A 26,830-nucleotide genomic window follows, 5' to 3' on the forward strand; every position below is an offset into this window, starting at 1 on the left:
CTTCTGACTCCAGGCCCAGCACTCTTTCCACCGAACCACCTAGATGTCCTTTTTGTTATCAAAGAGCCCTGGGAGTCCCACCTTGATTCTAAACCAGGCTTTGCCACTAACCAGCTGTGTAACCTTGGACAGCTCATTTTACTGTTCGGGGTCTCAGTATCCTTATCTATAAAATAAAGGAGTTGAATTAGAAGCTTTGCTACAGTGGCTCTCAGGGTCCTTGCTGTATGCTGTTCACTAAATGAGCTACAGACCCTGAATTGTGAATATCGCTTTAGTTTGGTTCCATGCCATCTATCACTACAATTCCTGATCAGATCCAATCAGGTTTGAAAATGATCCTCTTCTCCTTGTGCATTAGAAAGATATCCAGATGGAACCACTGCCAATTCTGTACAGAAAAACAAAGAGCTTCTAGAATGAAAGATGTCGACCACAAGGTGGCATGTAGAATTCATAAATCTGTCTCAGAAAGCATAGTCTAAGCCAGTAACACTGACTGGGTGTCAGGCTCTTACAGGCAAGGTTCACTCATTCTACCTAGACTAGACCATAGTCATTTAGTACAAAAGGAGGAAAGTGGGTTATAGTGATCAAGGATTAGAAACTCCAGCTCTTTCTTCCCACCTACTACCTCAATGTAAGTGAAATACCTATGTGTATGTGTATACTCTCTTAAAATCTGCATAAAGTAGAAGCAAAACTTGAACTACCAATCCAGACTTGCTGTGCAATGTTGGGCAAGTTCCTTTAACCTCTGCTCTTCCATCTATTCATGTACAAACTAGATTTCTAAGTGGGATGCTAGGAAGATGAAAGTAGGCTTTAAAAATAAGAAATACATATCTCTTCAAAAGTTCTAGGATCTTTAGAAATAAGTATTATATGAATACAAGCTTTTATTTGGGTTATTTTATTACCTCCTTAACAATTTATTCATAAGCATTTCTTAAGTACCTAAGAGGTCCTGGGCGCTGTGTGGGGATACAATAGCAAAATGAAACATCTCTGCACTCAAGTAGTTTATATTTTAATGTGGAAACGAGTACAGATATAAATACATAATAACAGCCAGTATTCATCTCTAATGCTTTAGGGTTTGCAAAGTGTTTCATATACATTATCTCATTTGGTTTTATATGCAGAATAAATATAAAGAAAAGATACAAATAAATTAAAAGTTGGGAATCCTAAGGTAGTTGGGAAAGGAGGGCACAAGAAGTTGGCAGGGATGGGGCTTTATGTAAATGTAGCTAAGTCTTGAAGGAAGAGAGGGATTCTATCAGGTTGCGGTAGATTGGCAGTGTACTCTCAGCATAGAGACTAGGCAGTTCAAAGGCATGGAGATGGGAGATTTGAGTGTCATGTATGAGGAACAGAACAAGGGCCAATTTGACAAGACTGCAGAATATGGGAAGAAAAAATAGGGCACAGGGAGGTGGGAAAGTTAGGTTGGGGCACTGTGGAAGGGTTTAAACACTAAATGGAGGAATTTACATTTTATTCTACTGGTTTCAAGTAGTCACTGAAGTTTATTAAGCAAGAAAGTGACATGGTCAGATCCGTGCTTAACGAAACCACTTTGAGAGCTGTCCGAATTCTCCAACACTAAGCTGTGTGACTGTGGACAAGTCATTCAACTTTCCAGCCTCTAATTTCTCATCTGTACAAGGGGAATAATAATAGCATCCTTCCTATAGGGTTGCTGTCAGGTTCAAATGTGATAATCTATGTGAGTCATTTTGCATACTTTAAAGCCCAGTATAAATGCTGGCTAACTTCAGTGGCTTACTTATACTAGGTATTTTTTTTTTAAACAAGAACTGTGGGGAAAAGAGAATAGTAATATACTACAAATGGTGGGATTTCAGGCAGACTTGGACCCACTTAGGTAGAGTGTAGCTCCCTCAAATTGTTCCTTCCTTGCTGCCTCTGGCTTTGACTGTGAGGTCAGTGCAGACATTTAATTAAGAGAAGGCTCCTGTAAGACTCAAGGGCTTGCTGCCGACCCTACCTTTGCCCTCAAGTAACACCGATTCTTGGTGTTTGCAGGAGGAAAAGACTTTCCTTTTATGTTTGGTTCCAGGCTGTGAAGACTTTTGTATTCTGTACTTCAAAGTCTATTCGGGGTCTCTGGAGCTCCTCGCACCTGCTACCTTAATAATTCACCCTCTAGAAAGAGGGTGTTGACATCACAATGGAGTATTATTTTGCTTTTCCTGCAGTTAGTCGTACTAGGGGGGTATGACCAGAGGGTAGAGACTATTACTTTTGCCAGACTATCCTAAACTGATCCAAAGGAGAATATTTTACAAAGTGGGGACTGTTTGAAGGGTGAGGAGGAAGCGAGGGGAGCACAAAAGAGCTGGGATGCAAAACTTAAGCCCTCCTGTCTGCACCAGAAGTACCCTCATAAAATCTATAACAGTCCTCTACAGTAGCACCAATCAAGAGGACTTACTGGGGAGAAGAGCCCTTTGGAATCGCATCCTGACTCATCAATTATGGCACTATGTGATCAGTTGTTAAACCTCTCTGAGTTTCAGTTTATCTGTAAAATGGGAATAGTTATTAATGAATACGAACAAAAATATTAATAATAAGGACTAGAAAGAGTTAAGTCAGGAAGCCCCATATCAAAGCCCTGCTTTTGATACACACCAGCTTTGTAACTAGCTTTTTTAAACACTCAGGGATCCAAGCAATTCTTTAAGCCCCAAAATTACAGATAAATCAAGGATTTGCATCAGTGGAGGGAGTTTCTACCCTTGGAGTTCCTTCTGCCAGTAAGATCACAGGCTTGGTAACCACTCACCCAAGATAGTCGCTGCCTGTGTATACATAGAGTTGAGAGGCAAGTACTTTGCCAGCTGTGAAGCCCTATCTAAATGGGAGGCATGATGCCTCTCCTTCTCTGCTGTGCCGGGCATCTCAGGTTTTTTTTTTACAGAAGCCTAAATAGCAGAATATAGAATTACCTTTGGTCTGCGGTGCTTTCTTACCTCCACTTCGTGCGTATGAGCTTTAGAATCCCAAAGAACAAAGACTTCAGACAGAGGTAACTTTGAAAAACTGTACAATGGCCAGATGATGACTAAGAGGAAACATTTATTAGGTACTTTTAAAACGCAACTCTCCGCTTGAATGCCCCCCAGGGTGCAAATGCAATAAAATGTAACATTAATTAAATGCCAAAACAACCAGCCGGGGCAATTAGTAAGGAGGTAAAGAATGTGGCAGAAAAACAATGAGGGAGAAGCAGAATTAAAGGGAAAGATTAAAAGCAAGGAGGCTCTCTTCCTAGTCTGTCTCTGGAGGAAGATAAACACTCAGTCAACCAGGATTATGTCTTTTATGTTCTCTTTGCTAGGCCTGACACACCATGGGGTTTCCAGCTGCTGTGTATTGCTATGTATATAGGTCGATCTTTTAAGGTTGAAAAAAAAATCCCCCATGCTGGGGTGTGTTGGAAGTGAAGCCCTTCTCAGCTGGCTCCTGGTAGCCATAGCTGTCAAGGCAAAATGGACTGAATATATAACTGCTTGTAAGAATCTGCTGGGCTTCCTGGTCCCTCTGCCTTCTAATCTTTGTGGATTAGGTGACCTAACCTTCATTTAGAGAGTCTGCTCTGCCAGAAGGTGGGTCAATTGCATGTTCAGGAAAGGGAAATATAAATAAGGAACTTAGCCCCCAAATGCTTGGGAGCCATGGCATTTAAAAATGTGAGGCCTTAGAGAAAAGGAAGGTGGGATGCAAGGCGGATAAGGAGAGAGGGAGAAAGGACAGGAGGAAAAAAAAGGAAATGAGAAAAGGAGGGAAGAAGAGAGGCAATGAAAAAAACAAGGAAAGAGAAAATGGAGAAAGGGAGAAAGGAAGGAAGGAAAAAAAAGAAATAAATATTTAAGCATCTATGTGCCAGGCACTGTGCTAAATGATTTACAAATATCTCATTTGATTCTCATAACAACTCTGGAATACAGATGCTATCATGATCCCCATTTTATAGCTGAAGACACTGAGGCAGGCAGCAGTGAAGTGACTTGACTAGGTTCACATTGCTAGCATTTGAGACAAGACTTGAATGCAGGTCTTCCTGACCCCAGGTCTAGGACTTTCTCTACTGTACCAATGAAATGCTTCCTATCTAGCTGCCTTAAGAATCATTTTGGTCCACTCCCTTATTACAGCTAGATACATGTCAGTGCTCAAACCCAGGGCCCTGACACCTATTCAGAACTCTTTTGTACTAACACATGCTGCCTCCTGGCATCATGTCAGCCTTTGAATTTTAACTTCCACACTATCCAGCATAATACTAAATACATAAGAGAAAGATTGATAGATCGACTGATAAAAGGGGTCTCTATGGGACAGTTTTATCTTGCATTACTATGATTTAACTTTACTATCAAAGTCTTTCCAGAGTCCGGAGTCTGGTCCTTGAATTCTAATCCCCACAACCAGGTCCTTGAAACCAGTTCCTGGCGTCTTCTCAATCTTGCCCATTGGCTGTTGGACCTCTGCCTATTGCCTACCAATAGCCCCTTCTACTTCTGAAACTGTAAGAGACTGTGTCTGCAGATATCCACTTGTTGCCTAATGCAAGATAACTCTCAGACTATCTGGATATGTATCTGAATTCTCCCTATGATTCTTTCTAGCTTCTGGATCCTGGTGCCTAGCTTGTCCCATGGTTGACTGAACCTTGATGACAACACAACTAATGAAAAGTTCATCAGCAGCTGCCTACAGTTGGCTATATCGGAAAGAGGGTTCACCTGTACTTGGAAAACAGATCCAAAGCTGAATGTCTTTACAGGAAAATTCATGTTAGCCTATATAAATGTGATGTGTAGTATGATATTTTAACTACCCTATAGGCTAGATCTCTTTAACTCTGAAGGCTGCTAGGTGGCACATTGAATAGAGTATCAGGTCGAAAGTCAGGAAGACTCCTCTTCTCGAGTTCCAATCTGGCCTCAGACACTTATTAGCTGTGTAATCTTAGGCAAGTCACCACTCAACACTGTTTGCCTCAGTCTCTTCATCTGTAAAAAGAACTGGAGAAGGAAATGGCAAACCATTCCAGTATTTTTGCCAAGAAAATCCCAAGTGAGATCGTGAAAAATTAGATATGACTGAAATGATCATTCCTCAAAGTTAACTCTCCATCCCAGTAGCAAGAAGGCTTTTTTTTTGATACCACTGCCACTCTTCTACCTCTCTGGGAAGAATTTTAAATTAAGAGATAAATGAATATGCATTGACTTCAATCATAAGGACTTTACTCTCTTCTCTTTCCCCTGCATCCCAAGTACTGGGAATAGCAAAGGAGATGATTGATGAAGAAAAGCAGAGAGCAATGCAGCTCCAAAGGGTGACCAAGAATCCCAAAATGAATTACCTCATGGAATGACTTGGCACCCAAAGTTCTCTCAATGAGTACTTACTGGACAACTATGTTGTACCTAGATTGTACTGAAAGGGGGGAGGGTCTACAGAGAGAGATGAGGGGAATGCCCTTAAGAGTAATTGGGGTACCAAACTGTGAGGTACATCCAGTAAGCGCTGTAAAACTTTAGAGGACCTGATGATTGGTAGAGAATAAAAGACTGATGGAAGGCTACATGAGGAACATGGAGGTCAAGTCCTATATGGGAGGGCTTGGTAGGTACCCACCCTTATAGGATAGGCAGCAACGGAAAACATGAAGGCAAATAGCACATGCCAAGGCACTGAATGGGGAATGAACTTGTCATGAGAAGAGGAGAGCGAAGAGAATGGCTTGACTAGAGCAAAAGGCACATTTTAAGGGCAGCCATGGATATGTTTGACTATGTAAGACAGGACCATATTACAGAAAGCCTCAAAATTCTGGGATTTAAATGAGCATGCCTCATTCTGTCATATGTGTCCAGCAAGTATGATTTCTGTGTTAGATGGTTGCCCCTGTGGCAATAGATCTGCACAGATACTTCAGGACTCGAAGCATCACCTTACCAAATCAGGAAAAGCATAAAGGATGAATGGAACCTATGTGGTTATCTCATCAGTTTTTTTGTTAATACCCAACTGCTCCCTACTGAGCATTTTAGAAAATAGTCTTACTTCCTGTCTGTCTACTAGGCAAAATTTACATGTGATCCAAGTCAAGGTTATTAATACTTTATGGGATTGGAGTCCAGTCTAGGCAGGTAAAATTCTCATTTCAGTTACATTAAATAAGAAAGCATTAAGCACACTGCTTGAAATGATTGCTATTTGATTCAGCAGATACCCCACTGCACCACACCTCCAAGAAGCAGCCAATCTGGCCCATTGAAACTCTGCCAGACACTGATTGAATTATGGATACTTTCATCATTACACTCACTTTCAAATCCTCTTTTTGGAAATCAGAGATGAAGTTGAATATCATTTTTTAAAAAACCTACTTATTTCTATAAAAGATTTTGTGGTATCATTTGCAGTTACAAGATGCTTGGTGCTCCAGGGCAAACCACCTTTTTTTTCTCCCCGCTAAGTGCCAGTGAAAACTGATAAGAGGACTGTAGGTTGTATTAGCAATGACAAAAGTCATAATGGACACCCAGATACGATCCTCTGTGTCCGGTTTGCAAACAGGTCAGGTTTCCAGAGGTGATTCATTGGTGGGTTGTTTGGAATGTGAAATGCATTTCCCAAAGAATCAATGTTATCCGGGCTAGCCTACAAAATCCTGATTAAACCAAAATATTGTTGAATTTCAGTAAAGGCAGTCTATCCCCCCTCCTCCCGTTTTAAAACCACAATAGATTCCTGGGCACTGCCTGATAAAGCAGATGGCTATAAAATGACTTTTATTTTTGCGCAAGAACAATGTTATAATTAGAGGTTACATTCCTGGCCAAGAATTTGGCATCAAAGAAATGATAGGTACAGCCAACAATATGTCACAAAAGAAAAGACCCAATAACTATAAACCTGGAGAATAATTTAAAAAGGTAATATTATACTTGAAGTCTTACAAAGGGTATAAATGCTCTGCAGACCTTGATTTTACAAGGTGTCCAAAAGTAGTTTAACCTAGACATATAGCATATAAACACAAGTCTACTCTCTCATAAATTTTACCTAGACTATACTAGCAAGAGTAAACATCCATTCAGTACTGAGTTTACATTCTGTGAATTTTAAAGGATTTTCTGAATATGATTTGGATTACCTGAGGAATTTTTGAGTTAATGCTTCATTTTTTTTTTCAATAAATTTCCCTGCAGCAACCTGAGGCTTTTAAAATCACTGCATTGTTCATCAAGTTACATTTAAAATATGGAGGTAATGAATATGTATGTGCTGTTACCACAGAATTTCAAAACTGGACAAGACCTCAGAGAACATCTAGTTCAACTTTTTTATTTTTTTATAGGTGACAAAACAGATAGCGAGAGGTTTTAAGTAACTTGCTCAAGGTGATGAGGCAGTTTAGGGGGCTCAGTGGATAGAACCCTGGGCCTGGAATCCAGAGGACTTTGAATCAAACCCAGCTTCAAACATTTGCATGTTGTGTGACCCTGGGCAAGTCACTGGACCTCTGTTTGTCTCAGTTTTCTCATCTGTAAAATGAGGATAATAATACCACTGATCTTCCAGGGTTGTTATGAGGATGAAATGAGCTAAGATTTGTAAAGTGTTTAGCATAGTACCTGGCACATACTAGGTGCTTAATAAATCCTTTTTCCCTTATCCCCAATCCCCACCGTGCAATTGGGAAGAGAATCTAGGTTTCCAGACTCAAAGGCCAGTGTCTTCCTCACCACACTCATTGATCATATTTCTCTATTTGAATAAAAATTATGACCATTATTTTTCTCTTTTACTCAATTTGTTCATTTACAAAAATCCCTATGTGTAAACTAATCAATATTAACCCAAATAAAAGTCACCTGGAAACCAGTGCTGGTTCAGTCACTTTCTCATCCTTCAGTGCCACAGAGACTGCTTAATACTTGCAATCATGGGCCAAATTCCACTTTCTTTTTGAAATCCATAAAAGCATGAATAGAATGGGGAACCTGCAGCCTCAAGGCCGCAGGTTCCCCACCCTTGTAATTATTAGCATGAACATTTAAAAGGAAATATCCAACATTTCACAGAATCACTGGATTTTTGAGTTGAGAGAGTCCTTAGTGACCTTCCAAGTTTTTTCTAGAAATTTTCTAGAATTTCCATTATAACATATTGGAGAAGTGGTAGGTTGGCCTCTGCTTGAGTACCTCCAGTGATGGACATTCGCTATCTACCTAGACCACACCTTCCACTTTTGAACAGCTCTAATCATCAGTTTTCCTGTCAAGACTAAATCTAATTCTTTGCAACTTGCACAGAAGAAATCTAATCCTTTTTTTCTCTTAGAGTTTTTTAAATACTTGAAACCAGAGCTCATATCTATCCTGAGTCCTCTCCAGCTAAACATTTTTAGTTTCTTCAAGTGATCCTTAAATGGAGCAGACTTAAGGCTCTTTACCACTCGGTTGCCCTTCTCTGAACACTCTCCAGATTATGAATGTCCTTCGTAAACTAGGATTGGAACCATATACAACCCTCCAAATACTGCCTGAACAGGGCAGTAGTAGGCTAGTAGGACTACCATCATTTCCTTGTTTCTAAACCTTAGATTCTATTAATTCAACCCAAAATCTCATTATTAGCTTATTTGATTTTTTTTATCACACTGCTGATTCATATTGAGCTTTCAATCCACAAATCCCTCCCAAATCCCCAGTCCTCTTCCAGAACAATTGCTGTCTTACTATGACTCTTCCATTTTGTACTAGCAAAGCTGATTGATTTTTGGTGTCTAAGTAAAAGACTTTTTATTTATCTCCATTAAATTCTATTTTATTAGTTTAGCCCAAGGTTCTAGATTGTCAAGATCCTTAGAGATCCTGACTCTGGTATCTATAACTCACTAAATGGTTTAGGCTGGGATAAGCCAGTATTGTGCCTCTGCATACAAGTATTGAATGGGTACATACAATGATAATGGAAAGAGTGGGAAGTGAAGAAGCCAGTGGCATTTTCCACTGGAAGTAAAAGAAATACTAGAGAACTTAATAGCCTTTTATGAGACCGTCTTTGAGAAGTGTATTCTGATTGCTAATTCAGGATATAAAGAAGAAATTTCTGGGAGAAATGCCTTTTCTATCCCCAGTTCTCATCACCCAGCATTGAAAGTTAGGCACTTGGCATTGTTGGCATGATAATAACGACTTTGGGAGTGTGCTTCTGGTAAAGGATCTTATAGGGTCTCAAATATGGGTAGAGATTATGCATGTTCAATTCCAGAAGACATTTCAAAAATGATAAAGAATGCAGGATGTCCCAAAAGGCTCCCTGCAGGTTTAAACTTTAATAACTTCTTAACATTTAATGCTACAAACTTAGCAAAACATCATTTGGAAGTTCAATTACTTAAATTTCTTTTCCATTTATTTAGTTTTGTGAATTTGTGAATTTTGTTATTGTTCAGTCATTTTCAGTCATGTCTGGCTCTCCATAACACCGTTTGAATGAGGTTTTCTTGGCAAAGATACTGGAGTGCTTTGTCATTTTCTTTCTTTCTTTTTTTTGGAGTTCTATTATTTTATTTGTTTTCAGTGTTCTACAATCACTTCCATATAACTTAGATTTTTTTCCTTTCCTTCCCCTTCCTTCCCCCCTCCCTCCCTGAGACGGCATACAATTTTATATAGGTTCTACACACACATTCCTAGTAAATACATTTTTACCTTAGTCATGTTGCATAGAAGAATTAAAAAGAATGGGAGAAATCATAAAACAAACCAAAACATAATACAAAGAAAATGATCTGCTACATTCTGTGATCAAATTCCATAGTTCTTTCTCTGGATGTGGAAGGCATTTTGCCTTAAGAGACAATTGGGAATTTTTTAAGTCCTCGCATTGCAATGAAGTTCTAAGTCTACCAGAAAAAATCCTTGCACACTGTGGTTGTTGCTGTGCAGAAAGTTCTCCTGGTTCTGCTCCTTTCACTCAGCATCAGTTCATATAAGTCTTTCCAGGGCTCTCTGAAGTCTTCCTGTTCATCATTTCTTATAGCACAATAATATTCCATTACATTCATATGTCACAATTTATTCGGTTTGCCATTTTCTTCTCCAGCTCATTTTACAGATGAGAAAACTGAGGGTTAAGTAACTTGCTCTGGAACACACAGCTAGTAAGTGTCAGGAGCCACATTTGAACACAGGGAGGTGACTCTTCCTGACTTCAGGTGCTGCTCCATCTAGTATACCAATTAGCTGCTTGGGAATTTGGAATAACTGTTTTCAAATTTTAATTTCAATTATGCATTGTGTGTGTTACAGTTTCTTGATGACACTTTTTCAAACAAGTGGATTTATAGAGGAGGTTCTCTTACTTGGTCACTTTGGTCATTTGATCTTTGTTGGACTTTTTCTTATGAGATCACATCAAAGTAGTCAGGTATGCATTAAGATGTGGTTCTTTGGATGACCTTAGGCCTAGAATTGTGAATGCAATCCTTTCATTCACCGAGCATCAGCTGATCAAAATCTTTACAAAATTTGAAAACTGATCTGTGCGATATACACGGTCCAAGATAGTGGTTATGTTGAGTTTTAGTAAGAAACATAAGAATATTTTTAAAAAATAACCTTTTAAATATTGATTTTTGAAAGTTTGTAGCATTTATATTTCTGAATTTATTAAAAATTAAAACTTTACAAAAAGGTTAGGAACAAACATTTGTTAAAACTGCTGCTATATGCCAGGCATTATCCTTAGTACTTTACAAATGTTATCTCATTTAATCCTCACAACTCGGTGAAGTAGATGATATCATTTCCCCATTTCACAGCTGAGGAAACTGAGGGAGAAAAAAGTTAAGTGACCTGCCCAGGGTCACACAGCTAGGAAGCGTCTGAGGTCACACGAGCTCAGGTCTACCAAAGACTTCTGTGATGCCCTAAGCACTTCCACCCTCAATATTCCTGAAATGTGGAATCCATAGGTGTATTTGAGTGGTGGCTATTTTTTGCTACAGTTAATTTGAAAAGGTCTTGTTGATGGAATTAACTTGGTGGTCCAGAGAGGCTCTGCAGTAGTTCAAATCTCTTCAAATGACACACTTAGATATCTGTTGACTCTTCTGGCTTTGGCTCAGGCTAAGTCTGGCCCTGTTTTAAACTCTTGTTTTCCAAATAAATCACTAATCTAGCAGTACAGTTTGTAATGCACACTCCCATAAAGCACATATCTGTTTGTAATAGCTTTGAGGATCTTTGTTTTTGTATCCTGCTTCTGCAAGTATTTAAAGGGCCGAGAGTTGGAAAGGTTAAGCCTCAGAAGAAAATGTCTTCAATGCTTATCTTCCTATTATAAAAACCAACACCACAGCAAGACTCCCTGAGGCTCCCATGATATAATAATTTATGTATCAATCTATAAATTGCCAGGAAAAAACCCACGAAGATTAAGCTGCTACATCAACTCTAATTGATTTAAATTGGGAGGGGGCAACAGATTATCGAATCAACAATTCAGTGTGAATACCTCAAAGAAAAGTTTCCTTTTAAAAGGCAAAATAAAGCCTTAACTTGAATGGTGATGAACTTTTACATTTCATGTGAAAGAGCCTTAAAAATCCATTTTAAATCTTCTCCTTATGGGTTTTTTTGAAGCAAAAGTAGATTAATCCTAGAAAGAACTGAGGCTACTGCAACCAAATCCTTGGAGTGCCCTTTAGACAGGTAATCTAGAAACGGGCTCACTTTAAACACCAAATATCTATTTTCCCTTTTGCCACCCTGGTGGAATGTTTACCACCTAGGAGGATCAGATCTGAGATCTTGGCTTATAGTGCTCTTTGCTGACAAACCGACTGAAAACAGATCTTGCTTCCAAGGAAGTTTTGTTGAACATAATGGTGAGGGAAATGGAAGAAGAGAGGTATATACAAATAACTAAGGTACAAGGACAGCATGTATTTTGGAGCTCCTCTTCCAAATCTCTATTTACACTAGAAGGCTGGGGTGGTCTTGAGGAATTGGACATGATTTTCTAGTACTACTGTTCACCAGCCCACACTGGTATACTTCTTTCCATGATCATCAGTTGCTATCAATTAGTAAGCAAGATTTAATTAGCTTTTAGAAAGGAGTATCTACTAAGGTGATATAGCTTGTAGAAAATATTCCCCCAAAGTTTGCTTTATACTTTCCCACAGTTGAGGAAACTTCCATAGTAGAGGGGAAAGTGAGCTCAAGTTTAGAGGACACACATGACAAAGTAGTAACTCATAGCTTTAGGTTGTCAGAAGTTCCTTTATCCCCTCAATGGAGGTACTTATACATTTCTCCCTAGCTACAGTGGAACTTTTCTGCTGGACTCATTGTGGAACCATGAATCTACCTTCTCTCATCATTCCTCATTTATCTTTGGTTCCCAATGAAGTCACTGCTTCCAGTCAATAATGTTCCAGAGATGCTGCAAGAATCATGACCAAAGTCCAAATTCTCCAGCTTTCAAGTTCACAACATCCTTCTCTGGTCAGAGTCTGAGGTTGGAGGCAGGGGGAGATGGAGGCCATGAGCCAAACATCCTCCTTTCTTTTGTGCCCAAATAACTTCTTTTAAGGAAATTGGCTGGAGGCTTTTGTCCTAAGCTACCAGATGCTTGAATCTCCTCCAGTGTCCTAGTTTTATAAAAAAACCCCTCATGGATTGACCAAGCTATGTTACTTTCTTCAACAGACTTCCTGTGGAACCTTCAACCAGTCTTTGTTCACCCCTCTGATTTTCTGATTCTGTGGAGATGCCATGTCACAAGACACTGATGTCACAGCACAGATTCTAGTTAGTTATTTTAAGTAGAATGGGGAGATCTGATTGATTTACTCAACCAATTCCACATTTGAACAAAGAAGGATGAAATAAATGCCTAAGAGAAACCTAGGGAAAATGCCATGAGATACCCCTTATTACACGGGTAACATGGTGCAATGCTCATGGCTCTGCAGTCAGATGACTTGAGTACTCGAATCCAATCTCTGCCACTTATGTTACCTAATGTTTCTGGATCTCAGTTTCTCTATCTGTTAAATGATGGACTAGGCACTGGAAGGTCAAATAGTCAAGCTGAAGCTTAAATACTTTGGCCACATAAAAAGAAGATGGGGCTCGTTGGAAAAGATCCTGATGTTGGGAAATATTGAAGGCAAAAGAAAAGGGGTGATAGAGGATGAGATGGATAGGGAGTGTCATGGAAACAATGAACATGAAATTGGACAGACTTAGAGAGTTGCTAGAAGATAGAAGGGTCTGGCGTGCTACAGTCCATGGGGTCATGAAGAATTGGACATGACTGAATGATTGAAAAACAGTAACAACAATAACAAAAAAGGACAAATAACCTCTGATTTCTCTTTCAGTTCTAAATCTATGATCTTATCTATGTCAATGACCCATTAAACGAACTTTAGGAAAGCAATGCAGCATTATTGATACCTATGTTGATACCCAAGGGACTACTCTTGGAAGAGTAACACATCTAGAGGGGGAAGTTCTGGCATTTTTATTTAAAAGTCACTATTTTGTCACTAGTCAGTCAACCAGCATTTATTAAGTACTTACTATATGCCAGACACTGTGATAATGGGGGCAAAAACAGAACAAGGGCATAAACAGCCCCTTCCCTAGAGGAGGTCTCAATGGAGGAGATAACACGTAAATAACTAGATTCACGTAAGATACATACACGAGTAGATGGAAGGTAATCTAAGAGGGAAAGGCACTAGAAGATGGAAGACTAGGAAAAGCTTCTTGAAGAAGGTAGGACTTCAGCTGAGTCGTCAAGGAAACCAGGAAGGTGAGGTGAGGGGGCAGAGCATTTCAGGCCTGTGCAAAGGTATGGAGATGGGAGATGGATTGTCACATTCAGAGAACTGCAAGCACACCAGTGTCCACTAGATCACCAGTATGTGGGGAAGAAGGCTGGAAACCTAGCAAGGGGCCAGGTATGAAGAGTTGCATCAGATCACTTCTCTCCAAAACTTTTTAGCATTTAAAATGCTGAAAGTCATTGGGATATAGAGGTTCAACATGAATAATTCATGAAACTTTGTTTTGCATCACTCTAAATGATTTATCAGAGTTTTGTATTACAGTTCTTTAGCAATTATCATTGTCTCCATCTTATCTTCTTACTAGATTAGAAGCTTTATGAAGTCAAGAATTATGTCTTATATCGACTTTGCATCTCTCCCAATGCCCAGGATGGTATTCTGCACCAATAAAAACTGAGTAAATATTTGCTGGATGAATGTGACTGATACTTAATAAAATAGCAATAACTAACACATTGGCTTGACACCATCGTCAGTATCCTTTTTTCCTTTTCCTAGGAACTTAACTACCAAGATGAATAATTTTTGTCACCATCTGGTCCAGGCACAGAGTCTGTGAAGAGCTTAAGTTGTTAATCAATAAAATGTCATTGGTAATAAGCATACTTGACCCATATACTGAGGAGGGGAAAAATAATGTGAATTGGGATTTTTCAATGACATTCTCCAATAAACATTTTTCAACGTGCAATGAGGCACAGTGAATGATAACAAATGTTTTAAAAGGAAAGCTTAACTAGCAAGTATTAGTTATTCCACAGGACTATGCCCATGTCTTCAATCACAAAAGTATCACAAATGGAGTTAAAATGTATTTGCTAGCAAAAATGACCAGCAAAGTGCTAACACTCAGAAGAAGAAATCACTCCAGTATTTTTTTATGCCAATTTTTATTTTCTTCCCTTGATATCTCATCGTACTCTGGGCAAACTCCTTCGTCCAGTTGGAGCTATGCCTACTTTTGCAATAATGAGCATTGCCAGGCATTAAGGCCTAATAAAACAAATCTGTTCATTAAAATATCTCCAAGGAAAAAAGAGCACGGGAAAACATAACTGGTTAAGTCTAACATTCCCCTCCCACTAGGGCATATCAGGCAAGCAGTCCCTATTACAATATATGTGACAGCTTGAAGATCCTCCAAATTCTTGTATTCCCTTTTCAATTGAATAGAGACTTGAGAATCTGTAGGTTCATGTACGCTCAAATTCAGATTACAAAAAAGCCGCACTTTTCGCCCCTGAACTGGGGTATCTTACCTTCATATAGCCAGTCACTGAGACCATTGTAAATGACACCTTCTTTCCCTGTAGAGACCACCCGGATTGCTTGCTTCCCCACATGTGCACAGTAGTAGATGTTATTCTCAAAGATAAATATCTAATTTGGAAAGAAAAAAAAAGAATGCAATTAACCATGGAGGCCCACACAAAACTGTGGACTGCAATCTGAACACTGCTATTGGGTCCCATGCTAAGTAATAGAACTGTTTTAGTCTAATGTTTTGAGGGCTACTTGGGATTCATTTTCCCTCTAACGATCATTACAATCCCACACTATACATGGGTGACTCAAGAGGTGATGAAGCGATTCATTTTGGCCACTAATGCTGAATGAAACAACTCCAATAGCTTATTTGGTCTAGGAATTTTCGTCACTCTGTCGTATCAATTCACTCATTTCTATACATGCAGACATATAATCTTCCTATTTGTCTTTGAGTTCCTTGAGGGGCATCTAGGTGATGCAGTGGATATAGCACCTGGTCTAGAGTTAGGAAGACTCATCTTCCTGAGTTCAAATTCAGCCTCAGACACTTACCAGCTGTGTGACCCTAGGCAAATCACTTAACCCTGTGTACCTTAGTTTCCTCATCTGTAAAATGAGCTAGAGAATAAAATGGCAAACCTTTCAGTATCTTTGCCAAGAACACCCCAAATGGGATCATGAAGAATCTGAAAAAAATGACTGAACAGCAAAAAAACTCCTTGAAAAGCATGGCGCTTACTGTCTTTGTATACTCAACACTAAGGAGAGAGTCTTGCACAAAGTAGCAATTTTTAAAAGTTTGCTGAAATGAATTTCCCTGATGTTAAAAGCAGTGGACTCAGTCATGAATCCCAGCTTAGAGTCCTAGGTATATCACCTAGGTAGGTGACCCATGGGCAAAACATTTCATGATCTGAGTCCTTAGTTTTCTCATCCTTGAAATGAGGGGGTTGGACTAAATGATTTCTGGATTTGGAGTCAGGAATCCCTGACTCCAAATCCAACATTCTATGTATTGCACTATCTAGCAGCCAAACTGGTGAGCCATTTAGACACATGAGCTCAGATGCTCAGACTTGAGTTTTCCACATTTTAATTCTCAGGGAAAACATCACACCAGGAATACTACTATAGCACCTCCTTGCTATCAGTCCAGAGACATGTGGGCCCAGAAGAGTAACAAAACCAGCCACCTGTACACTCAAAAACCCTATACTGTCAGTGACATTTACCAAAACATATAGAAGGTGAGCATTTTGCAAACTACTGACATTGGGGCAAATGTTAAATATCTTTTCTGGAAATACAAGAAAGCAATTTCCCCATATCATGCTCATGATAAGGGGGACCTCGAAACAATATAGAATATTGGCTTTCTGCTCCACTCTCTCAGGTTCTTAGAGTATGCACTTCAACCAGAAATGAGTTGGCAGGCTTCCAGAAGCAAGTATACACCCTAATTTAATTCTAGTAGCTGTTTGGGTGAGTTTGCCTAAGGGTAAGAGATGCATGATTGAAATTTTAGCTTGCTTCATACCTTCTAAGCTTTTTAAGCTAAGAGAATTATAACCAATTAATAGATTTTGAAATTAAAAGTCTTATATTTAGTATTATATTCACTCTATTAAACTGGCTTTATTTTTAATAGACCAAGGGAAAAATGAAGTAAGAGGTCAAGTTTCTGAAAAAAATAATGAAGATTTTGTTTTGGTGAAGTTTTCTGGGTTTTGCTTTGTTTTGTTTGAGGTGGGAGATTTTGTAGTCAAGTTTTAATGAGAGGTTGGGCAGAGTTTAGACTTCATCTATATTTACAGGTGTCCAAATATCTAGCTGATGAAGTTATCAGATTTCACTTAGATTTCAGGGAATAATTCAGCCACAACTTGTGATCTTTCAAGTGAAAACACCTTCTTTTCACTTGTTAAATTAACACAGTCTATCAGTCAGGAGAATAGACTCTGTCTTATCAGGATGTGATATTCCTGGTATAGAGAATTGTAAAGGGTCCAGGAACAAACACAGTAACAAGAACTTATTAGGCGTTTACTATGGGCCAGGGACTGTGCTAATAGTCCAGAGAAAAGCAGGAAGCATTGTCTCACCCTACAGCCAGGAAGCCTGGATTCAATTTCCATCTCTGAGGCAAATCACTTAACCTCCTAGTTTCCCAGGCACCTCTGTAAGAATGTAAGTTAAAGAAAAAATCCTGACCTGCCTATATATGATAATAATGACAACAATAACAACAGTAGCTAATATTTACATAGCGCTCACTAAGCGCCAAACACTGTTCTAATTGCTTTACAATTATTATCTCCTTTGATCCTCACAACAGTCCTGGGAAGTAGGTGCTACTAACATCCCCATTGTGCTCTATCCATTGTACAACCTAGCTCTCTATTATACTAAGAGATAGAGGAGGCAGGATCTTTGCAATGAAAAAGAATCTGTGTCGTCACTACAGAAAACCAGTGCAAGGTGCATACATCCAACCACAGTCCTCAAGTTCCCCAGTTTTGGGCTGTGGCAATGGGGAGGGTCCCATAAGCCCTCCCCTAAAATTTATAGATTAATTTAAAAGTTTCCTTAGCCTCTGACTCCTAGTTCCTTTTATCCCCTTCAACCCCTTCAGGCATTCTCTCCACCAAGTTGTGAAATTAGAGTCAGTGGCAGGAACACAGAGGACCCCAAATCTTCCTTTTTCCAGTGGGGTCTGTAGAAGCTAGCACATCTGCTGGTGACTTGGAACCAGCTCTTCCTTGCCTTTACCCAACCAGGAGCCTTCTCACCACCGCTCATTTTTTTCCCCTTCAGAGCATTCTGATTCTATTTCCAGACAAATTTTCGTAAAAACAAAATGTTCCTTTTTTCTCAAATGCTTGATGACTTCCCACCGTCTACAGAACAAAGTATAAACTCCTTAGTCTGGAATTCAAGACCCTTCACAATCTTGTCTCAATCCATGAATGTCATATTAGCACTCAACTCTTAGCCAAACGGATCTAGTCATTGTTCCCAGAACACATTAATGACTTAACCCCATCTCTTACTTTAAAAAATCTGTTCGTCCTCCAACAACCAAAACAAATGTTACTTTGTTGCAAGGCAACAAGAATTTGTGGTGTTTAGGTGTTGGGAATACAAAAATAAAGGGGCAAAGGGGCACGGGAAGGGAAAAAGCATTTCTGCAGTGACTACAATGCACCAGGAACTGCGCTAAGTGACTTTTACAAACGTTATTTCATTTGATACTTACAACAACCCTTTGAAGTGGGTCCTATTATTGCTCTTCCCCCCTCCTTTTTTAACCGTTAAGGAAACCGAGGTAGACAGGGGTTAAATGACTTGCCCAGGGTTACATAGCTAGTGTCTTCTCTAATTTGAACTCAGATCTTTCTGACTGCAGCTATAACTCTTTATTCCCTGCCCCCCCCTTGACCCTCCCACCCCCGCTAGCTACCTTTGCAAATGTAAGTCAAAAATACAACCCCTGCCCTCAAGACCTTCCCTTCTTTTGGGGGTGGAGAAAGACATACAAAAAAGAAAACTGGAAAGAAAAGGGAGGGGGAGGAATGGAGGTGATGGAGTTCGGAGAAGCAGAGCCCAAAGAAAAATGCAGGATGGCTGATCTGGACCTGTCCTCAAAATAGTGGTTTGGGGAGGATCTTGCCCATTTCAGAAAGAGACTAGAGGGAGGGAGGGATGTTCTAGAGAGAGAGGGCAGCTGAAAGTGATACATCCTTTGTTTGAACTGTCAGCTCTTAGCATCTCTACTGTTTATCTGGCAATGACTATGTGCTACTTCATTTCATTGTTATGTGTCTGCTTGTGCTGGCTCCTCAAGGAGGTTATTACAGCTCTTGGAGGTGAAGAAATACATTTTCTACTTGGAGTAATAATTTGGCTAGATGATGTGAGCTTTGCCCTGGGGCACCAAAAATTTAAAAAAGTTAACAGTTCTCTTTCAGCATTAATGTTACTATAGTAACTAATTCTGCTCTCTTCCCATCCTCTGCTCAAGTGAATTTGTCTTAATTTCTTTCTATATTATTTTCAAACTGGGAATTACAAAGTTGATTTGAGGGCACACATTTCATGCTCTTTGCCCTAGGTACCAAAATTGGTCATTCAAATTCTGCTTATACTTTGAATTAACAGTAAAGCCTTGAAGTATGCCCCCCACGCAGCAAGGGCTCAATAAATACTGGTTAAATGAATGAAAAGGAATCAACAGGCACCTCAGGAACTCAGTGTGCTACAGCAGAAGCAGCACTGGGGAAGAGAGAAGAATGAGAAAAGTGGGGTGGGAACAAGTATTTATTAAGTGAATATTACATGCCAAGCACTGTGCTAAGCGCTTTACAAATATGATTACATTCGATTCTAATGACAATGCTGGGAGATAAGTGCTGTTATTATTCCCATTTTACAGTTGAGGAAACTGAGGAAAACTGTGGTTAATCAACTTGCCTAAAGTAATACAGCTGATAGACATTTGTGGCCATATTTGAACTCAAGCCTTCCTAAATCCATGGCCAAACTCTATTAACTGCACCATGCAGTGAAAGACTTGGTTTGACTATGACTCTACCACTCTATACCTTTGTATCTGTAGCCAGACCCACAGTTAACCTTTCCATTTCCTATTTTCTCCTTTATAAAATGGATATAATGATATTTGAAGGGTCAACCTCACAAGGTTATTGTGAGAACCTTGAAGTTCTATCTAGGGTCTTTGACTCATCTCTCATATAGGGTCTGTTTCCATATTCTCTCAATTCTACCTCCTCAATACATCTCAGACCAGTCCCTCTTTATTTTCACTACTACCATAATATTATGGCTCCTATTATCTCTCTCTTGAACTGTGAAAACATCCTCCTAACAGTTCTGTCCTCCATCTCTATATTTTCCAATCTATCCTCTGCACCAGAGGTTTTTAACCTGGGGTCTGTGAACTCTAAAATATATTTTGGTAGCTTTTTAAATATGATGGGCTTCCTTTGTAGTCCTATTTACTTTATTTTCATGATTTAAAAAAAATCCTTCTAAGAAGTTCACAGGCTTCAGCAGACTGTCAAAGAGGTCCACAACTCAAAAGAGGTTAAGAATCTCTGACCTATACTATGACTTTTGTCAACACAGAGAAATACAACTATGGGATTTTCTTTCACCAGCGCTAAAGGTAACCCAAGACTTAGACGAATCTGAGAGGTACCTAAGGTACATAGGAGGTAAGTCATTTGCTCAGGATCATATAAACAGGGGCAGAGTTGTTATTTGAACCCAATTTTCCCTGACTGCAAGGCTAACATTCTTCTTACTCTATCACATTGTCTTTATTTTCTCTGTGCTACTACTAGGTTAATTATTCTCCACAGATCTGGGCATGTAGCTTGTAAACTTTAAAATCTTTAGTGGCTCCTTATGCCTTTCAAAACCTGCTGAACTAGCATTCAAGACCCCCTATGATCTGGTTCTATTCTACCCTTTAAGCCTTATCTCATAAACTTTCCTCCACATACTTTCTGCTCCAGTTAGAGTAGAACATTCTCTTCTCCTTTAACATGTCTCCTCCTCTTGCTCTTCTTCTGCTCCCTCCTCCTCCTTCTCTTCTAACTACCTAACATTTACATTGGCTTACTATATTTTAACTACTTTATAATTATTAATCTCCTTTTACCCCCATAACTCTGGGAAATAGGAGCTATTTTTAATCCCCATTTTGTAGATGAGGAAACTGAGGCAAACAGGTTAAGTGACTTGCCCAGGGTCACAGCGGGTAAATATCTGAGGCCAGATTTAAACTCAGGTCTTCCTGACTCCAGGCCCAGTACACTATTCACTACACCACACAGCTCCCAGTTCCCTTTGCTCATGTCACTCCCTATAGCTGGTTTCCTCTCTTGGGATGCTGAATTTTTAACCATTCTTTAAAATCAATTTCAAATGTCACCTCTTCTATAAATCTTTCTCTGATTCCCACTGATGATGACTTCACCCAACCCAAACCTCATATAGTACTTTGTAAAAATTCCTCTGCTGAAGTTATGTATTATTTTATATTTCAGTTATTGAACAAGTATTCATTTGCTGGTTGCTTTTCATGAAGGGAGAAACTGCTTCTTGTCAAAATTTTGTTTTTCTCCAAAGAGAACTTTGCATATAACAGGATTATGGTGTTCAATTGACAATTACAATAATTATTTTAGCCACTGAAAGTAACAGCAACTACAGATTTCCACCTAGAAGATGCCTTTCAATAACCAATGGCAGAGGCTGTCTTTGTCTATCAGGCACTGAAAAGTGAAGCTACATCTAGTCTATGAAAGAGTATCAGTCAATGAACACATGGGGACTGAATATTTATAGGAGCCTAGCACATAACCTAAGGAAGAATAAGCATAGAAGTATGGCAGCATATCTCAGAATATCAAAATATTATAGCAGTTACGATGATCAGAGAGACAACCAGCCTAGTTTAAAAAAATCAATTGATGGTTGGTATAACAAATAGCACTGGACTGGGAATTAGAAAACTTGTATTTTAGATCTGGCTCTCCCACTAACTGTGATAACAACTGAATGTGAATTGAAGAGGATCTTCATGGTCATCTAGTCCAATCTATTCATGTCAACCAATTTCCTTTACAACATTCTCAACAAAGAGTAATCTACACTTTTCTTTTCTAGGCAGCTTACTCCACTTGCAAATAGCACTAATTGTTGGCAAGTCTTTTCTTACTGAAACCTAAATTTGTTTCTTCACAACTTCCTCCCACTGCCAGGAGTTCTGCCCCATGAGGTCAAGTTTATAGAAGGTTAATCTCCCTTCAAATACTTAAAGACATCTATTTACTTCTTCTTTCTCCAAGTTAAACATCCTTAGTTCCTTCAACCCCTCCCTGATCTGGATGTTCTTTAAGTCATTAATGTGTTTCCTAAAATATGGCATCCAAAAATAAGCACAATATTCCATATGTGATTTTACTATATATGGATTATTGGCTCCTCATTCCCGGAATCTATGCCTTTCTTACTGTAGCGAAAGATTGCATTCAATTTCTGGGTTATAATAACAGAAGATTGACTCACACTGACCTTAGTCAAAGCACTTTACCATTCAAGGTTTCCAGTTTCATAATTAATAAAAATGAATGGACTGAGTCATATGTTCCCTAAGGCCTCTACAGACTCTCACAATGCTAGGAATCTAGGATTCTTTATCCAGACTCCTATTTCTCTACATTTGCTATGGTGAAGAGAGCTCCTAACTCCAAACCACACAATAGCTGTTTTTCCAAATAAGCCCAATGTAACCCTGCAGCCGCAGAAGGATGCTACAGCTGTGATCTCTTCAGATGGATCAGGGGTTGAGGCTATTTATATTTGGTTTGTGGAAATACTGTTGAAATATCAAAGCCTTTAATCTTGGCTGTTCCATTCCCAGCATGTGGCACTGTATATATACAGAGCAAATTGGAGGCACAGAAAACTTTGCTCTTCACCACCTGTCCCTACTTTAGTTTCCTTCCTGAAAATGGCTTTGGCCTTTTCTTAGATTCTCACTTAGAAACCCAGATGAACCAGAGAAGTAAGACTGTAACCAATTTTGGGGGTCTACCCTTGTCCCCACAGAAGAACTTTCCTGTGTATATTGGGTGGGCCAAATTCTACAGTAAGCAAAGCCAAGAGACACAATCTCCCTCTCTCTGGAGGGATCTACTGAAGGTCTTCCAATCTGGCTCCACACCCAACCCATGTGACCTGATTTCCTGTGAGTCTCTAATATAGAACTTTTACTTTAGTCAGGTCTGCCCCTTTCTTATACCACAAACATGCTATGTTTAATTCCTTTTCTTGAATGCCTTCGCTTATTTTTTTCCCCCTTTACCTCCTCTTTGCTTCTACAAATTCTGGTCATTCTTCAAAGTCAAAGCCAGAAGTCACATCCTTCATGAAATATTTTTTCCCCTAACTATGCCAGGCCTCATTGAATTTTCCTTCCCTTTGAGCTCTTATAGCATATAGGATCACAGAATGTGAATTGTGCTATCTTTTATTCATTATTGTTTCATTTGTGTTAGCCTTTAATCCTCAAGAATATTTTTAATAGATATTTTATAGAGCATAGTGGGTAGAGAGCTACACTTGGAACCAAGAATCTGGGTTCAAGTCTTGCCTCTGACGAATAGTGGTTGTGAGACCCTGGCCAAGTCACTTAACTTCTCAATGTATTCAGCAACTCCAAAGGAGGCCTTCTCTAACCTCTTAATTCTAGCACTTTCCCTCTTTTTAATTATTTCTTATTTATCTTGAATATAATTTTCTTTGGATACATATGTTTGTATGTAATCTCATTAGATTGTCCCTAAGGACAGAAATTGTCTTTTCCTCTTCTTGTATCCCCAGGGTCTGGTACATAGTAGGCACTTAATAAATGTTTGTTGATTGATAATACAAATATAAACTGAAGAGAAGGTGCTGACCTGCATTGGGAGTTTCCTTACAAGGGATTTCCCTACACCAATGAAATCACAGGTCCATGTCTTCCCCTAGGTGTACAAAGTGTTACAGGAAGTACAAAAACAATGACAAGACAGTCCCTGCCCTCAGCTAGGGATACAAGATGACTCTTATTAAGCAAAAACACTACATGGACTTTGAGGTGTGAAAATAAAGCACCATCAAGTACCTGGCAAATGCTGTCTTGTCTTGAGAAAAGGCATCTTTCCAATAGCATTTTCAAACTCAAAGGGCAAGCATAGGTATTAATTTTGTCGTTGCTGTTTTGCATTCTTTTTTCTTGATCAAAACTTGTGGTTACCCTGATATAGGAAAGTTCTTTTGGGGACACTTCCTCCAGAGGGTTAGGTCAGAACTTGATCTGTCATTAAATACTTACATGGTTCTCTGGTGGCACTGAGAGATCAAGTGATTTGCCCAGGGTCATATAGACAATACATGTCACAGGCAAGATTTGAGTCCAAGGCTTTTTCACTCCAACAATGAATTCTATACAATGTGTCACAATTGTGAATTACCTAGTCTATGTATGCATTTGTGTATTTGTGTGTGTGCGTATGTGTGTGTGTGTGAGAGAGAGAGAGCGAGAGAGCAAGAGAGAGAGAGAGCAAGAGAGAGACAGAGACAGAGACAGAGACAGAGACAGAGGAAAAAGAGAGGAGAGGAGAAGCGGTAAAGGGAGAGAGAGGCTGGGCAGGGAGGGAGAGGATAGAAAGTTATTCTTAGAGACATAATGGCCCAGGTTCCATTTTACTTTTGACCCTACTGGTTATGCTACCCTAAGCAAGTTGCTTAACTTCTAAGGGCCCCAAGCAACTCTTTAAGACTAGATTGCAGATCATGTGCTGATCTATATCCTAAGAGGAAATTTTGTCCTCTGGAGTTCCCTATACCAGCGAATCAAAGATTCAGCTCCAACACACATACGTACACAGAGACACATTTATACATGTCATCTATCCTCCAACTCAGGGGCCAAAGTGATTTTTCTCAAGGGTGGGTCTGACCATGTCATCCTCACCTTACTTATCCCCAATAAACTTCAAAGACTCCCTATTACCTCCAAGATATAACATGAAATCCTTCATCTGATATTTAAAGTCTTTTTATGTAACGGGACGAGTTAGAGCCGACCTCTGTCCATTGCAGGACGCCACACTGAGAGCCTGCCTAGATAACCTAGGGGCTTGTCAGTAGGGGTAGAACTAGATTTCAGGAGGAAGGGTCTTGTCTTTGTTTGCAACGTGGCAGTTCTTTGTCCAGCTCCGGATGTCCAGTGGAGAAGACACCCATATAAGAAAAGGTGTTAGGTGATAGGTTCAATGTATAGGCTTAGGAATGTTCACGTAATTAACACTATATATGCATGTGAGCTAGCTGGAATAAATGGAGTCCTCACCACCTTGTCTCCCGCCTCAATTCATTACTCACTAGATCAAGGCCTCTTGCCGGACAAGAGCCTTGGGTCAGGTTTAGGGATCCCCGTAATGGTCTAGGGGACCCCAGCATTTTTATAACATACTTTCCTTTCTTTCTGGTCTTCTTTCACTTAACACTCCTCTACATCCAGTGGCACTGTACTTCCTAATTCTCCAACATGACACTTCTATGACTTTCCACTGGTTGTCCCTGTGCCTGGAATGCTTTCTCTCCTTCCTCTACCTCCTGGTTTACCTAGATTCCTTAAAGACTCAGCTCAAATCCTACTTTGTATAGAAAGGATTTCCTGGGTCACCCCTATTGTTTGTGACTTCTTTCTGAGACGACCTTCCATTTATACCGTAGATATCTTGGATGGATACAGTTATTTGTATGTTGTCTCTTTCATAGGAAAATTCACGTCAGGGATTATGTTTTCCCCTTTCTTGGTATCCCCAAAACTGAGAACAGTGCTTGGCACAAAGCAAGCACTTAACAAAATGCTTATTGATTACATGTTGGTATACACACATACATGTATCCAATGTTGCTCATTATTTTCAAACTAATTAAACTGTACCTGGCATAGTGTAGTTGCCACAGGAATGCTTATATCCTTTCCTTTCTTCCTCTCTCCCTCCCTCCCTCCTTCCTTCCTTCTTTCCTTCCTTCTTCCTTCCTCCCTCCCTCCTTCCTCAATTTGATTTTTTTCAGGGGCTGATAGCTTAATTGTGAATTACCTAGGCACTTAACTTCTTTTCCTCTGCCCTTCCATTTTGGCTACTTGGCTATTAAATATTTCCTTTAATAAATCGATCAACCAACAAGTGTCTATTAAGATCCCATGTGGCAGATGCTGTCTTAGACACCAGCGAAATAAACACAAGGAATGAAACAATCCATGCTCTAAAAGAGCTTCCAGTCTAATAGGAAATGAAACGGAAAAAGCGAAATACGAAATGGCCAGTTTTAAGAGTCCCTATTATATCTGGGGAAAGTTTAGTGAATGAGCCACTGACCAAAATGAGTTTTTAAAATTACTTGGGGATCTGAAGTATCCTTGCCCTCATTTGCCCTGTTGCTACAAATTATAAGGAGTTGGCTGTGTATTTACATTTGGGAAATAACCAAGTCCAGATAGGAACATTTAAATCAAATTTCTGGTGAAAGAAAGTTTCAGACTCAAAACAATTAACCAAGGACCGTTTCTCTCCAGGCTTTCCTGGAAACAATTCAGATACAAAATTTGTATTGTGTAATTGTTCTATGTGAATATTTCATGACTTTGTACAATGTGTCAAACTTCAAAATGGTCTAGTTAGGATGGAGAAACCTTTCTTTAAAAAAGGAAATAAAGAAACTAACTGAAACTAGTCTACAGGAAACATCAATGGAGAGCTGTAAACTTTTAAAAGAAAGTTTTTGTCCATGTGATTTTTTAATGATCTTTTCCGTAGGTCAGAGACATTCAGTTTTTTAAGTCCTCCCTATTGACAGAGTACTTTGGTTAGAAATCAGAAAACTTGGATTCCTGTCTTGGATCGATCAAAAACCAGTAAGGTTACTTAGGGACAATTGATTTGGAAAATGGATAAAATCATACTTTTCATATCTATTTCCATTTCTGTTATTTGACAAGGTTATCTTCTCTGCCTCAAGTGATCTTCCTTTTCAGCTTTACCTCTTATG

At 39.3% G+C, this 26,830-nt stretch overlaps 1 protein-coding gene across 3 annotated transcripts in view; it reads right to left on the reverse strand.

Moving 5' to 3' along the window:
- The window catches only part of DPP6 (dipeptidyl peptidase like 6), a 1,325,443-nt gene that overhangs the window by 219,716 nt on the left and 1,078,897 nt on the right, over positions 1-26,830 (reverse strand). For all 3 annotated transcript variants that reach the window (XM_072652136.1, XM_072652135.1, XM_072652137.1), the window contains exon 8: positions 15,187-15,307. In XM_072652136.1, the coding sequence (XP_072508237.1) occupies positions 15,187-15,307 (121 nt within the window). The remainder of the gene's footprint in view (positions 1-15,186; positions 15,308-26,830) is intronic.

The sequence above is a fragment of the Notamacropus eugenii genome, chromosome 3 (assembly GCF_028372415.1).
Source record: "Notamacropus eugenii isolate mMacEug1 chromosome 3, mMacEug1.pri_v2, whole genome shotgun sequence".
Lineage (NCBI taxonomy): Eukaryota > Metazoa > Chordata > Mammalia > Diprotodontia > Macropodidae > Notamacropus > Notamacropus eugenii.